The 13,877-nt window shown below is 38.5% G+C and overlaps 1 protein-coding gene across 6 annotated transcripts in view; it reads left to right on the top strand.

Annotated features, from left to right (window-relative positions):
- scn8ab (sodium channel, voltage gated, type VIII, alpha subunit b) overlaps nucleotides 1-13,877 on the top strand; it is a 48,772-nt gene that overhangs the window by 12,357 nt on the left and 22,538 nt on the right. For 2 of the 6 annotated variants that reach the window (XM_081716852.1, XM_081716851.1), the window contains exons 1-9: nucleotides 317-809; nucleotides 942-1,070; nucleotides 2,717-2,808; nucleotides 7,432-7,656; nucleotides 7,793-7,856; nucleotides 8,067-8,208; nucleotides 8,453-8,659; nucleotides 8,898-9,176; nucleotides 12,135-12,488. In XM_081716852.1, the coding sequence (XP_081572978.1) occupies nucleotides 676-809; nucleotides 942-1,070; nucleotides 2,717-2,808; nucleotides 7,432-7,656; nucleotides 7,793-7,856; nucleotides 8,067-8,208; nucleotides 8,453-8,659; nucleotides 8,898-9,176; nucleotides 12,135-12,488 (1,626 nt within the window). In that variant the 5' untranslated portion in view covers nucleotides 317-675. Of the gene's footprint in view, nucleotides 1-43; nucleotides 163-316; nucleotides 810-941; nucleotides 1,071-2,378; nucleotides 2,471-2,716; nucleotides 2,809-7,431; nucleotides 7,657-7,792; nucleotides 7,857-8,066; nucleotides 8,209-8,452; nucleotides 8,660-8,897; nucleotides 9,177-12,134; nucleotides 12,489-13,877 lie in introns of those variants that run through there. The other 4 variants (XM_027030269.3, XM_027030271.3, XM_027030272.3 and 1 more) reach the window with 4 other exon arrangements.

The raw sequence follows: 13,877 nt of genomic DNA, 5'->3' as shown, positions 1-13,877 counted from the left end.
ATAATTTCTCTCTGTGTGTCTGTCTCTCTTTCCCCCTTCACAGACCTTTATAGTGCTAAATAAAGGGAAAACGCTCTTCCGTTTCAGTGCCACTCCATCGTTGTATATCATTAGCCCTTTTAGCCTGTTTAGGCAAATAGCTATTAAAATTTTGATACATTCATATCCTTTCAGTGTATTAGGCAACATTAACTGTTTTGTCATGACTACTGGGGCTGATATCTACATCCCCAGCCAGTCTGTTCCTATTTGCCTATTCTGCATTTCATATTATATGTAATAAACTTTATTTATAGTTTTCATTCTAAGTATTAATCAAACTACTTGATTCTGTGTTAGGAATATGTATATGACTAATTTTCATTTAATATAATGATCAGTGTTGATTTTCTTAACAATTAAGCGTAACACTATGTTAGACTTTTCATATAAAGCACTTCCTGTTATACACGAGGCAGGAGATGTTTTTAAAGTCTTTCAAAGATGTGGTGCTCTGTGCGTCTATTTTGCTTCCTGATGGCTCATGGGAAAAAAAACCACCAATCGACAACCTTAGTGCACGCTTCCTTTCAAGTTGACCTTTGAACTTATAAACCATTGCAGTACTGAATAGGTTTCTGGACAATAGTAAAGTTCGCTTATCATGAATTTATCTTCGAAAATAGATTAAATGACATGGTGCTGGGTGTATTCCAAGATTTCCTTGACTTATTTCCTACAGTTTTCAGCATGATCATTATGTGTACAATTTTGACCAACTGTGTATTCATGACATTCAGCCAACCCCCAGAATGGTCCAAACAAGTAGAGTAAGTATTTTATTCTATTCTATTCTGTATAATTTTTACTTCAAATTTGTAACCACTTAATTTCCTACCCAATGAAAGGTAGAGAGCATGCCCACGCGTACACACACACTCACACTGTCCTTCTTTTCCCAGGTATACCTTCACAGGGATCTATACCTTCGAGTCGCTCACAAAGATTGTGGCTCGAGGTTTTTGTATAGACGGCTTCACATTTCTCAGAGATCCCTGGAACTGGCTGGACTTCATGGTCATCTCTATGGCGTAAGTGAAAGCCCTCTGAACTGCGTCCACATTACACCTGGCACACATTAGACAGCCTACTGCCTGCAGTGCTCAGCAGCATGTACCTCTGCTGACATCACTGAGATGCTAATGTCAGCTGTTAGGTATTTCTGTAATTACTGAAAACCATGACAATGTTCATGGAAAGCTTAAGCAGGTATTGTGGGCTCTTGGCAGCAAGCAGAAAAAACCCACCACCTTGTGGAAGCTTCGTGCAACCTGAAATACAACACAAAAATCAACACTGACACTGCACAAGTTGTTGAAGGTATCTGAAGCCCTCAGGTTATTTTTGCACACACGAGTATATTTGTGTTTGTTTGTGTGTATGTGTGAGGGACGGGGTAAGAGTGTGTTTGTGTGTGTGTGTGTGAGGCATAGGGAGTGAATAAGTGTGTGTTTGTTTGTGGGTATGTCTGAGGGTCAGAGGGCAAGAGTGTGTTTGAGTGAATGTGTGATGGATAGGGAGTATTTGTGTGTATGTCTGAGTGACAGGGAATGAGTGTGTGCTTGGGTTTGTTTGTATATGTGAGCATCAGGGAGCGAGTGTGTTTATTTGTGTTTGTGTGTATGTGTGAGCGACAGGGAGCAAGTGTTTGTGTGCTTGGGTATGTGATGGTCTTTTCTGTTCTATCCCTTACAGGTAATTGATAGGAGCGTAACAACTGTTAATGCAAATGGGACTGTTTCAGGGTTTAATGCCTAACTCCCTTGTTTGTGTCTATTAGCTCTGCTATATTTTCTTCGTCCTTTGTCCTCACTCCCTAGTTCTGGATATTTGTTTGATTATTTCTTTCAATTACTTTAGAGACAAAACATGAATCAAATGTTTGATTAATGATTTCAGAAAGAAAAAGAAATCTGTTTTTTTTTTTTATTGGCGGTACAGTTTTATGTTATTTTATTTTACATCTACATGATACCGTAATATTTATGAATCATTGTTATTTTTTTAAATTCTCTATCAGCTGTGTGATCTGCAGCTCAATTTTAAAAGCCCAAATAGAAACATTCAGGAATACATTCCTTATTTCATTTGCTCAGGATTTTATATGGCCAGTACTCATCTTTGACAGTGAAATGATTGTAGGTTTGAACACACATAACTAGATTAGAGACCTTTATACATTTTATGCCGACTTATTATTTTTGTCTAAAAACTTTATAATTATTTCCATATGTTGCTGATTTCTTTTCTCTTTCCCACTCCTTCTCTTCTTGTCATCATTCTCTCCCTCCCTTTTCCTCTCTCTCTTTAACTGATAACTGTTGCGATTCATTCTGCAGGTATATAACAGAGTTTGTAAACCTAGGCAATGTGTCGGCTCTACGCACATTCAGGGTGCTGAGGGCTTTGAAAACTGTTGCTGTGATCCCAGGTAAGCAGCCAGTAGGGCACAGGGCCAGCAGATGGCGCCGCTCGCTGTCTCGCCTCTCGCACGCCTCTTTTCTCCCTTCCTCCCTTCTCCGTTCCTTTCTTCCTCCACCCGTTGGACAGGCTGTTCGTGATGTCCTCCTCCCAGTGCAGTGGTAGTGCGGTGGTAGTGGCGTGTCGTTGTGTGTCGTGCGTGCTGTGTGTGTTGTGTCATAGTGTTTGTTCTGTGTGTGATCCTCCCTTGTTGCAGATATGTAACAGAGTTTGTGGACCTGGGGAATGTATCAGCCCTGAGAACCTTCAGGGTTCTACGAGCTCTCAAAACTATTTCTGTCATACCAGGTGAGAATGCGTTTAAACACGAAGGCTGAGCTGCTTCCACGCTGACGCAAGCGACTCATATTGATTACTCTTATTCTTACGATTATCAATCTCATTTTATTTTTTTGATATTTTTCATTTCGTACTTGGCAGTTTTTTGAAAAGAGGATGCTGCAGAAACGATACCTTTATTTTATTTTTATTTATTTATTTTTAATGAAATGGTAGTAATACATTTTTGATAGGCTTTGCAGTCTGCTGTCTGACCACTGATGTCAAATCATCAGCAACAGGAGGCCAAGGAAGCCACTGTTTAACAGAATTACAGTTATTTCAGTCAATGTTTCATGAATGTAGTCAACTAAAATGTAAAAATATGGACTAAAATGAGGTAATTTACTACAATGGAGACATTGATCGCTGAGGCATATTTAGTGTTGCAGTGTGAAATGGACAAACACAGAATAGAAAACAAAGGGACACTTATCTATTAATTGTTTATAAATGTACTTCCTTTGTCAAATATTATTTAGCTTCAAATGACTGTGTCTTCTATGTTGATAGTTTGTAAAATGACGTTTTAATGTAAAAACACAAAGTTCAACAATTTAAATTCATCAAAACATAACAGCATTTGTATCTACATTTCATAGTGTCTTGTAAGATGTCATACATTTGGAAATTAGAACATTTCATTAAGGCTCCAAATGTAGTTGTTGTGTGTCAGTAGCAAATGTTTGGGGGTAATGTAGTTCACTCACCAAGACTGCCAAGCCTAGCTTGACACATTTCTGCTGCATGATGCTTTCTGAGACACCTGCTTTTTGTTTATTTATTCATTCTTTTTTTACGACCGGCTTTCTCGAATTTCTGCATCCTTCTACATTTTTCCAAAATACCGTTTTTAAAAGCACTCCTTATTCTTATTTTAAAGAACTTGGAGTGGAAAGACAAAGAGACACATCAGAATATAAGGTTTACTTGGAGGGGATTTGCAGTTGCATCATGTGGGTTGTGTGTGTGTGTTATTGAGAGAGAGAGAGAGAGAGCGAGAGAGAGTGAGAGAGAGAGAGCGAGAGAGAGAGAGAGAGATTGAGATTTGTTAATTTAGCAAATTTATAGCCGAAGTTTAATGTCCACAAATGTGTGTCAGCACACACACATTTACACACAGATGCCATTACACATCTGAAGTAGTGTGTGCCCAAATGTGGACTTCCTCTGACAATGGACATTTTTACAGTGGAATTCTTCATTCATCTGGTGTCTCTACAACAACAGAAAAGAGGAAATTAGCTGGGAAGCAATGGGATAAAGTGTTCTCCGGATACAAATGATTGGTTAAAAGAGCATTGTCACCGTAATGATGAGGTGATGATGATGTTGCTGCCTTCAGCCTTGGCGTTTAAATGTCCTGCATGTGTTCCTTCCTCCCTTTGCCTGTCCTCTTCTCCTCTTCCTCTCTGTGTTGGCTCTCTGCATTTATGTGTGTGGTGCTGCTCTGTTATCTGTTTTGCTGATGTGTTAATTATTGAATATATATTTTCAGTGTATATTTAAGATGTTCATCTTGCGACTCTTCAGGGCCTCCACGCAATATGATTAAGTCATGATCCAAATGATAGTTTCAGATTATGTCATGAACCAAATTATACTTCAGTTATACCAAGTTCAATCTTGGTTTGCACTTCAAGTATAAAATTAGGTATAACTGGTATTTGACATTAACTGTTACATTCGAATCTAAGCTAAAGCCAGGGAAAGTGAGCATTTAGATGATAACCAGCCTATTTTCAGCATTACATTTGTAAGGTATATATGAAAACAGCATGAGCATATTCCAAATAATTCTGCCAAGGTTTTTTATTTTTTTGGGGGGTGGGGGGTTGCATTTCAGCCTTTTTATAAATGCGTCTGTATGCTGCACAGATAGATGCTGAATTCAGCTGTTTTCATGTAACGTCCACATTGTCCTGTTGCTCGTCATAATGCTGACGCTGACAACTGTACTTTTCTTTCTGGTCAGTTCAACTTTTTTCTTATGTTACAAACTTAGCAAAATCTATCAGTACCATTTTCCCTCTTACATCAAAGTGTAAATATTACATGTTTTAACAATGACTGCAACGTATATATAATTTAGTACATATACTCAGATCTTGATTTCATATAATAATTTGGTTTTACAAACTGTATATTGAAAACCTTATTTGTACTTTTCTTCTGCCATTGTGTAATACTAAAGATCCTTTGCTAACATACAAGGGGATATATACCAACAATAGGTCAAAAAACAAATTCTTTAATAACTTTTACAAAATTATTTGGTCTCCATACATAAATGTAATGTAAATCTAGCCTGAGTACAAAATGATAACTCAGTCGAAATCTGCATGTGAAAAAGCTAGTTAGTTAAATGATCCTGTAGACTTCCACTGATTTTGCTGAAAGGCTCAGAAGCAGTACATTAAAATGGAAACACCAAATAAAAACAGATTTAGGCATAGACGAGACATTAAATGTAATTGAAATGTGAATTATTTTATATTTTATATAAAATATATCAATATATATTTTATATAAAATATAATATTATTTATATATATATATAAATATATATTTTATATAAAATATAATATTATATATATATATATATATATATATATATATATATATATATATATATAATATTATATTATTTTATATGTAATATTTCCCATTTTAATTCATTTGTAAGATTAAGGTCTCTCAAATGCCAATTGGAGGCCCCACAGAGTCTTGCTAGCCCCACAAAACTGATGTGTTGAGAAATTCTAATAATGTCCAAAAAAAGAACATTTGGAGAGAGGGACAGAGGGAGAGAGAGAGTGAATGAGAGAACAAAGTAAAATAATTCGTGACATGAGCGTTAAGACACCGGCATCTAAACAGTGCAATTTCCCTAAAAAACACTACAAATATGAAAAGACCGAGTTAAAATGTTTTTATTTGACATACTATATTATTTATTGGGGATCACATACTTATTAGTGTGATATACAAAACACCCTTACCTTACGTAAGAATCCTAACTTTGGTTTGATCAGACAGTTTACCTCAGGGACTGTATGGGGTTTCGTTTAAACCCATGGTCACGCCTTCCTGTAGTTAGTTATGTAAGTGCATATTTTACATGTGTCCTTATGTATGCATTCATTTTGATTTGAGTTTCGTTTTCCCAGAAATAAAATATACAGAATATATACAAAGTCTTTATTATGCACCCTATATACAGAGACTAAATTAATAAGCATATTTATTTAAATGTAGAATATTATACCAAATATTCTAATATTTAGAATTGTTGTTTATTTAAATCTGTCATTTTGTCTACCCCTTATATTTCAAAATGGTACTAATGAGTTTCTTTGGGTAATTAATAAATAATAAAATCCCTTTAACTTATATAAAATAACCAATTTCATCTTCGGGTGATATTAATTTTGTGTTGTGTGGAGAATCCATTAGGAGGGCCAGACGTTTTTAGTCTTGCATTTGTCTGTGTGAAACAATCAGAAACCCCTTGAATTTTTTCTGATGTGTATGTGCATATGGTTTTGTGAGCAAGGGAGAGAGATATGCTTGTAATGAGGAAAGAAGAAAGTATTTTTTTATATTGTACACTATTATTTCTTGTGAGCTCAGCTCAAGCAGTCAAGAGTTGCATGATATGAAAATTTCAATAATGTGATCATAATAATAAAATAGATTTTTGTAATGGTGTAAGAAAGAATTTTATGCAATTTGTTTGCTGTTGTACAATTTATTATCTGCAAATCTTTCCTTTGTTGTTTATATCACTTTGTTAATTTATTTTTTTTTTGCTATCAGTCCATCAGTTTTAAAACTAAAACGATTCCACACTATTCTGGGGCAATAAAATTAGCATTTGAGTTGTTTACATAATTAGTCCAATCCACACTTATTATTGTTCGTTCACTTTTGTGTTTGTCCATATTTGAAGAGATTTCCTTTAGATTCGTTAGTTTCTGAGCTTAAGGTACAATCTGGAATGAGCAGCTGGGTGGTGTTCAAAGCTCATCTCCATCTACCTGATCTAGTTTAATCTAGACTAAAGGGGTAAGGAACCCCTCTAATGTAACTGCAATCTAAAATGTATAATGGTACAAAACAGTAACCACAATAACCTAAACGTTGGAAGTTTTCATTACCATCAAACTCTATAGGTCAGTCTAGATCAGTCTAGTTTAGTCTAGTCTAGACTTATAATGCACTGTTTAGGCTGGATTTCATACATCTGTGTATGCATTTTGATTTAATTTTTCAGTTTTGCAAAGATATTTAGGATAATTTCTGTAACTCAGTGTGTACATCTATGAGCCAAAGAGGCAGGTGCATTCATAGTAAAATATAAGGTGTATTTGGAGGATTGCAGTTGTATGACTGAATGTCTGTGTATTTTGGTGAGTTAAAAATTCTATGCATATGCATAGTATGCTATATATGTAATCTTCACAGGTAAGTACAGTATGGGTATTTTCAAATATACTAATATGCTTTGTGTGTCAATAGCCAGGTAACCAGAAAGGCGTGTGTGTTGAGCAGATACAACACCACAGTATGTGTGTGTTCATCTTCTTCTAGGACTGAAGACCATTGTGGGGGCTCTGATCCAGTCAGTGAAGAAGCTGTCTGATGTCATGATTCTGACTGTCTTTTGCCTGAGTGTATTCGCCCTCATTGGTCTCCAGCTCTTTATGGGCAACCTCCGACAAAAGTGTGTTTACTGGCCAATCAGCAACCTCACGGTCACCTACCTGTCCAATGGGAGCAGGGGCTTTGACTTTGGAGAATATATCATGAACGACAGTGAGTGAATGTTTCTCCTCTGAGTTTGAAATACTAAGGAAGTCAGACAGGTGGTTTAATGAACAAAGTTTCCCTCACTTCAAAGAAGGAACGTGAAATCTGGTCAGTTATTAACAAACATCTTTTCCTGTTTCAGCCAACTTCTACTTCCTGCCTGGAATGTTGGATGCTTTGCTGTGTGGAAACAGCTCAGATTCAGGGTAAGGCTTACAAACACATACGCATACATACATGCATAAAATTACACACACACACTCAGATAATTAAAGCAAAGACCTTTTAAAGTAGGTATGATTCAGAGGTTTTTCTAAAAACATCATTAAATTACAATATGCATTTCTAAATCCTATTTTTCATTTTTGCACCAGACTGGCATGTTACTGTACGCTTGTGGAATGTGTGTATTACAGGCGGTGTCCAGAGGGCTACACCTGCATGAAAGCCGGCCGTAATCCCAACTATGGCTACACCAGCTTTGATTCTTTTGGGTGGGCCTTCCTGGCTCTCTTCCGACTCATGACACAGGACTTTTGGGAAAACCTGTACCAGCTGGTGTGTTCACTCCTCTTACCTCTGCTCCTCTACTTTTGTCCATAGCTCTACTGTATAAGTTAGGTGGTATAGTTTTGAATGAACCTTTTACAAAAGCTGTTTGGGACATGCACCACCTTCTAAATTTCTTTTGTTTTCATGTCGGCCTTTCCCTTATCCTAACAAGGAGACATCCACACCACTCTGCTGCACTCAAACATCACTTAAATGTGGTCTCTCCTAAAGCTTATTTAATCTCTCCTAGACTTTGCGGGCAGCAGGGAAGACCTACATGATCTTCTTTGTGCTGGTGATCTTCGTGGGTTCCTTCTACTTGGTGAATTTGATTTTGGCTGTAGTAGCCATGGCTTATGAGGAGCAGAACCAGGCCACCATGGTGGAGGCTGAACAGAAAGAGGCGGAGTTTAAAGCTATGCTGGAACAGCTCAAGAAACAGCAAGAGGAGGCTCAGGCATGTACACACACACACACACACACACACACACACACACACACACACACACACACACACACAGATACACAAACGCACGCATGCAAATAAATGTAAAAATACGCACATTCTAAGGAGAATAATCTAAGTCCAGATGCATGTTATGCATGAGTATTATGTATCATGGCCCACTTTTCTATTCCCCCCAGTGCTTTTTCTACCTTCCTCTCATTATATCCACAATCTCTGTCTCACTCAGGCCAATGCCATGGCCACGTCAGCAGGGACAGTATCGGAGGACGCCGTGGAGGACGATGGAGGAGGACGTCTCTCCCGCAGCTCCTCTGAGGTGTCCAAGTTAAGCTCCAAGAGTGCCAAGGAGCGTCGGAATCGGAAGAAAAAGTGGAGGAAGGAACAGGAGAAGGAGAAAGGCGACAGCGAGAAGGTGGTGAAATCCGAGTCGGACGACGGCAGTAAGCGGAGTCGTTTCCGCTTCCCTGACAACAGGCTCTGCAGGAAGACGTCCATCATGAACCAGGTGAGAGGGCAAAGACACATGATGCTTACACACAGTCAGGTTGTTATGTCTTAGTTGTTTGATGAGTGTTTAGCATGCCATTGCAGGCCAAAATCTTGAGGCATGTTCTAAATCTAGGTCCAGTTCTCTGTATGAGTAGTTCTAACTCTGGTAGTTGTTTCTTATTTGTACTATATTAAAATAAATAAACACTGTATTAATAAACATTATATTAAACCCAGAGTCAGAGGTTGGAGATAGGGCTCCAGCCCTGTCACCCTGTATGCTAAACCAATCAAATGAGTGGCTGTAAAAGGCTGTAATAAATGTGTTATTCTGATATAGTGGTAAGGTTTGTTTGTTCAAAACATAAGTAGACATTCAAATTTAAAAAACACCAAATTGCTTAAACAGAGAAGAAAAAAAAATTAACTGACTGTATCTTAACCTTCTGTTCTTGACCATGACATTATGAGTTCATTCACATACAGGGACCTGGAGCACTGTACATGGCAGTGTCTGTCTGCTGCCTGCTAATGTGAGACGCTACACCAAACAATAAGAACCCGTTGGATGGATCTGTGGGTCTTTGTGGGCTTTTAAGCCATCTGTTGCTCTTACGTTTAACTGTAGGAGACCACGGAACATCTTGAGAACAATGGGTAGAAAAATGGATGGTTCTGACACTGAGCCACATCAGTTATAATCATCTTGAATATTCCATTGCTTCCAGTATTGGATTCATGACTAGCTGTCATGAATGGGCCATCATAATGTGAAAAAAGAGTATTAACATAAAAAGCTATTTATGCTCTAACAGTTACAGAGCTATACAGACAAGCATCACTTTCAGTGCAAGGTGCCACATTACAGCATCAACCATCCTGAGCTGTAAAAGGGAACTATGAACAAAACACCAAGACAAAATTGAAAGTTAAACTTCCAAACATACAAATGCAGATCTAAATTAGTTTTTTTATATTTCTATTTTTCTTAAAAAAACAAAACAAACAAAAAAACCCAACCGTAGCACAAAACTGTCACAATTTAAAAAAACAAAACAAAAAAACCCAAAAAAACCACATTTTCAAAAAAGTAAAAATCTTTGGGAATAAATGATAATAAAGGGCCATAATATTGATACAAAACCAAGGTGGCGTGGTAATCCCAGGCTGTGGCTATAACAGTGGGGAGAGGTGTGTCCTTCCTGCAAACCCTGCAGTCCATTAGCTGATAGTGACTAATAGCTGCTGTTGTCAATTGGTTGTAGTAAACTGAGGGGCCTCCCAGCCAGGACCAACCCCTTTTCTCCTGCTAGCTGCCGTTGCTGGCCATTTTTGCTGAGTCATCTGCTATTTCACATCTGCGATTAGACAAAGTGCACCAGCCTTGGGCCCAGAGAGTAGAGGAAATGCCCCTGTCCATTCATCTAGCTGCAATATCTATATTTGTTTTTTTTAGAAGATCTCCCCATCTTTCTCTCATGTGTCCTGCCCCTTTTAATGTAATTCTGGTAAAAAAACAACAACAACCCCCCCCCCCCCCCCCCCCCCAAAAAAAAACAAAAAACCCCAATAGATATGATTCAGACTGCATGAAAGCCTTGCAAGAGCCGCTTCTTGTCTGTCTTTTTCTCTTCTCTTTCTCTTTCTCTTTCTCTTCTTTCTCTTTCTCTTTCTCTTTCTCTTTCTCTTTCTCTTCTCTTCTCTTCTCTTCTCTGTGCTAGTTATAGCAATAGTTATTCATGTATCTGTGATGTCTGTGCAAATATACATTTCAAAGTGCTTGCTTAATGACATGTTACAAGAGAATTGGCCAATAACTGTTTTCTATAATCTCCATTTGTGATGTGTGTGGTTATGAAAACGGTTTAATTGATAGCCAGACCCTAAGGGCATAAACACCTGTTTCCAATGCAAGCATGTGTCTGTATGCTTTTGTGGAGGCAAACTAGGCATCGTTTGGGGATGTCATGCATTCAGTATCATTTCTCCTCTGCTACTCAGGTATTTTTGAAAAGTGTGTTTTTATTAGATCATTATTGGAATTAAATTGCACCTAATCTTGTCTAGCTATGTTTTTTATGACTCTATGCATATCATATCCATAATCACAAATTGTTAGTTTGCTTTCTCTCGCAAACATTGGATGTACTACTGTACTAGGCCTGTTTCTTGATGCCTCCTCTCATATTTGCTAGTGCAGCAATGCAGATCTGACCACTTAACCAGATCAAACCCACTTTTCTCTATAAGTGAAATAGTCTCTGCTGAGAGGGTGCTTGGGCTGTCTCTGTTGTACTGAGTCTGCAGTGGTCAACCACCCCATTAGAGAGAGGCCATTCAGACCCACCGCAGCAAAAAATGCCTGCGCTAGCATCCAGCATTCTGCACTATCAGTGAATCTTATCTAGCAGCTAACACTCTGCAATAGTACTGATTTTCATCTAGAACTCTGTGACGTCTGTGGATGTCAGCTGGGAGTGAAAAACTGCAGTTTTTTGCTAGAAGTTCTGAACCAATATTAGCTAACATACAGTATTAGAATTTTAGTGTCATAGCATTTTAGCTGAAAACCGAGGCTCAGTACACCCACTGTGTACCAGCTGAAATCAAACGGTGCCTCATCAGTGACAATCAGCAAGCAGTCATCTAAAGTTAGATGTTTAGTTTATTTGCCACCATGAAAAATCAAAGAAGGTACCAAAAATAGATTATTACAAATCACAGTAGGTACGCATTGTCATCTGCTTCTAAAACAATAGCAGGTTGTGGGTTTCATGTCTTTCTTTGTAAATGTTTTTGATCTGCTAAGAAGTAACTGCTGTCCTATAGGAGAGGAAACATTTAGTTAATTAAGCTGATCAAAATGAAGCTTTTGTCACAGTCTCACCATATTTGTGTGCGTGTGTGTGTGTGTGTGTGTGTGTGTGTGTGTGTGTGTGTGTGTGTGTGTGTGTGCTTCCCACCCGAACTCTAGTCTCTGTTAAGCATCCCCGGCTCACCCTTCATGTCCCGGCACAACAGCCGGAGCAGCATCTTCAGCTTTAAAGGCCGCTCGCGGGATGTGGGCTCTGAGAACGAGTTTGCTGACGACGAGCACAGCACAGTGGAGGAGAGCGAGGACCGCCGTGGCTCTCTCTTCATCCCGTACCGACGCAACAGCTACAGCGGCTACAGCCAGGGCTCCTCACGTATCAACCCGCTGGCACCACACTCTGGTTGCAAGCGGAACAGCACGGTGGACTGCAATGGCGTGGTGTCTCTGATTGGGCCAGGGCCTGGTCGGCTTCTGCCTGAGGTGAAAATAGATAAGGCAGCCTCTGATGACAGTGTAAGGACGTCCACAGGGGGAAGGTTCACAGTATAGGCATGACACCAATGGCCTTTATTCCTCATTCCTTTTTTTCCTGACCTTCTAACTTTTGGCCTTGATTTCATCTTCTGGTCTAAATTTCTGATCTTGGTTTATACTCCCCTTTTCTATTTTTAATGGTTTCCTCTCCTCTCTCCTCTCTATTTTTAGTCCCGTGCAAGTTATGATAAGTTCTGAACAACCCCATCAGTCCCCAAACCCTGCCCGCAGTATGCTGCTATGAATGGCACGACCAATGAGAAAAGACAATTTAGAGAGTTCTCTTGTTGCTTATGCTCCCCATCTCGAACAACCCCCCTTTAATCTTGGGCATATCACACTTCAATTACTTTAACTTCTTTTTGATAATGTTCTTCAAATGGCCAAGACAATCAAGAGACAAATATAGATGGTTATTAATTAACCTAGCAAAGTCCTGTCCTATTCTAACAAGGTCCATTTAAGCTCAAAGTCCACCATTATGGATTTCCTCCCTGTATTCACCATGTCTACCTCTTCTATGAATATGCAATGCAACTTGAGGGCCTGTCTGCTGGCCTTCTCCTCTTGTTTCAGTCTTCATTCTCCCTCCCAAAAAAGCGTGATGCAAGATAAAATTTTCCTAACCTTTCCAATAACAGCATTCTCTTTCATCTTAGTTAGCATGGTAGATTGACATCCTTATACTCTCTATTTAGGCAATGCCTTTATCTTCTCTGGTTGATGCATGATATTGGGCCCAGCTTCCACAGAGCTTATCCATGATCATCGTACAGTTAATTGAGGAAGTCTGTACTCTGATTGAATCTACATTGCGCTGTCCTATTTGTTGAGCTGATATAACAGCTTAATGAAAAAATTATTACTGATCAAGAATTAGCCCAACACAAAAAAGATACATGAAATTCATTTGATCTAAGTTATTATTGAAATCATCAATTGGTAATGATTGGACAGTTAGATTATGAACTAATCATTTCAGTTTATAGTTATAGCTCACAAATCCTGTCATTCTTTCATTCATGCATTCATTTCCAGAACTGTAACTAAATGTTTGATATTGATGCTACAAACCTACAAAAAAATACATGAGTAAGAGTTTGAATGAAGGAGATGAATGTAAGATTTTAATGAATTTTTATAAGAGGATAAAGTTGTGGAAGTGGAAACTGGGCCTTAGTCTTGTTTGAATTTGCCTCTGGTCTTACTGAATGCATGTCTTTGCATGGTGATGTTGTGCTTGAAGAAGGAGTGGAGTCTAGTTGCCTTGCCTTCACATATTATTAGAGTTTAGTAGCCTGGCTGATGAAAGAAAAAGCTATCCTCTGGAGTTGTTGCAGAAAAGAGTAGTCAGAGAGTAGCTGGTGG

The sequence above is a fragment of the Electrophorus electricus genome, chromosome 7, assembly GCF_041902795.1.
Source record: "Electrophorus electricus isolate QZ-2024a chromosome 7, ASM4190279v1, whole genome shotgun sequence".
Taxonomy (NCBI): Eukaryota; Metazoa; Chordata; class Actinopteri; order Gymnotiformes; family Gymnotidae; genus Electrophorus; species Electrophorus electricus.
The sequence above is the reverse complement of the archived record's forward strand: the minus strand, read 5'-3'. Positions and strand labels throughout refer to the sequence as shown.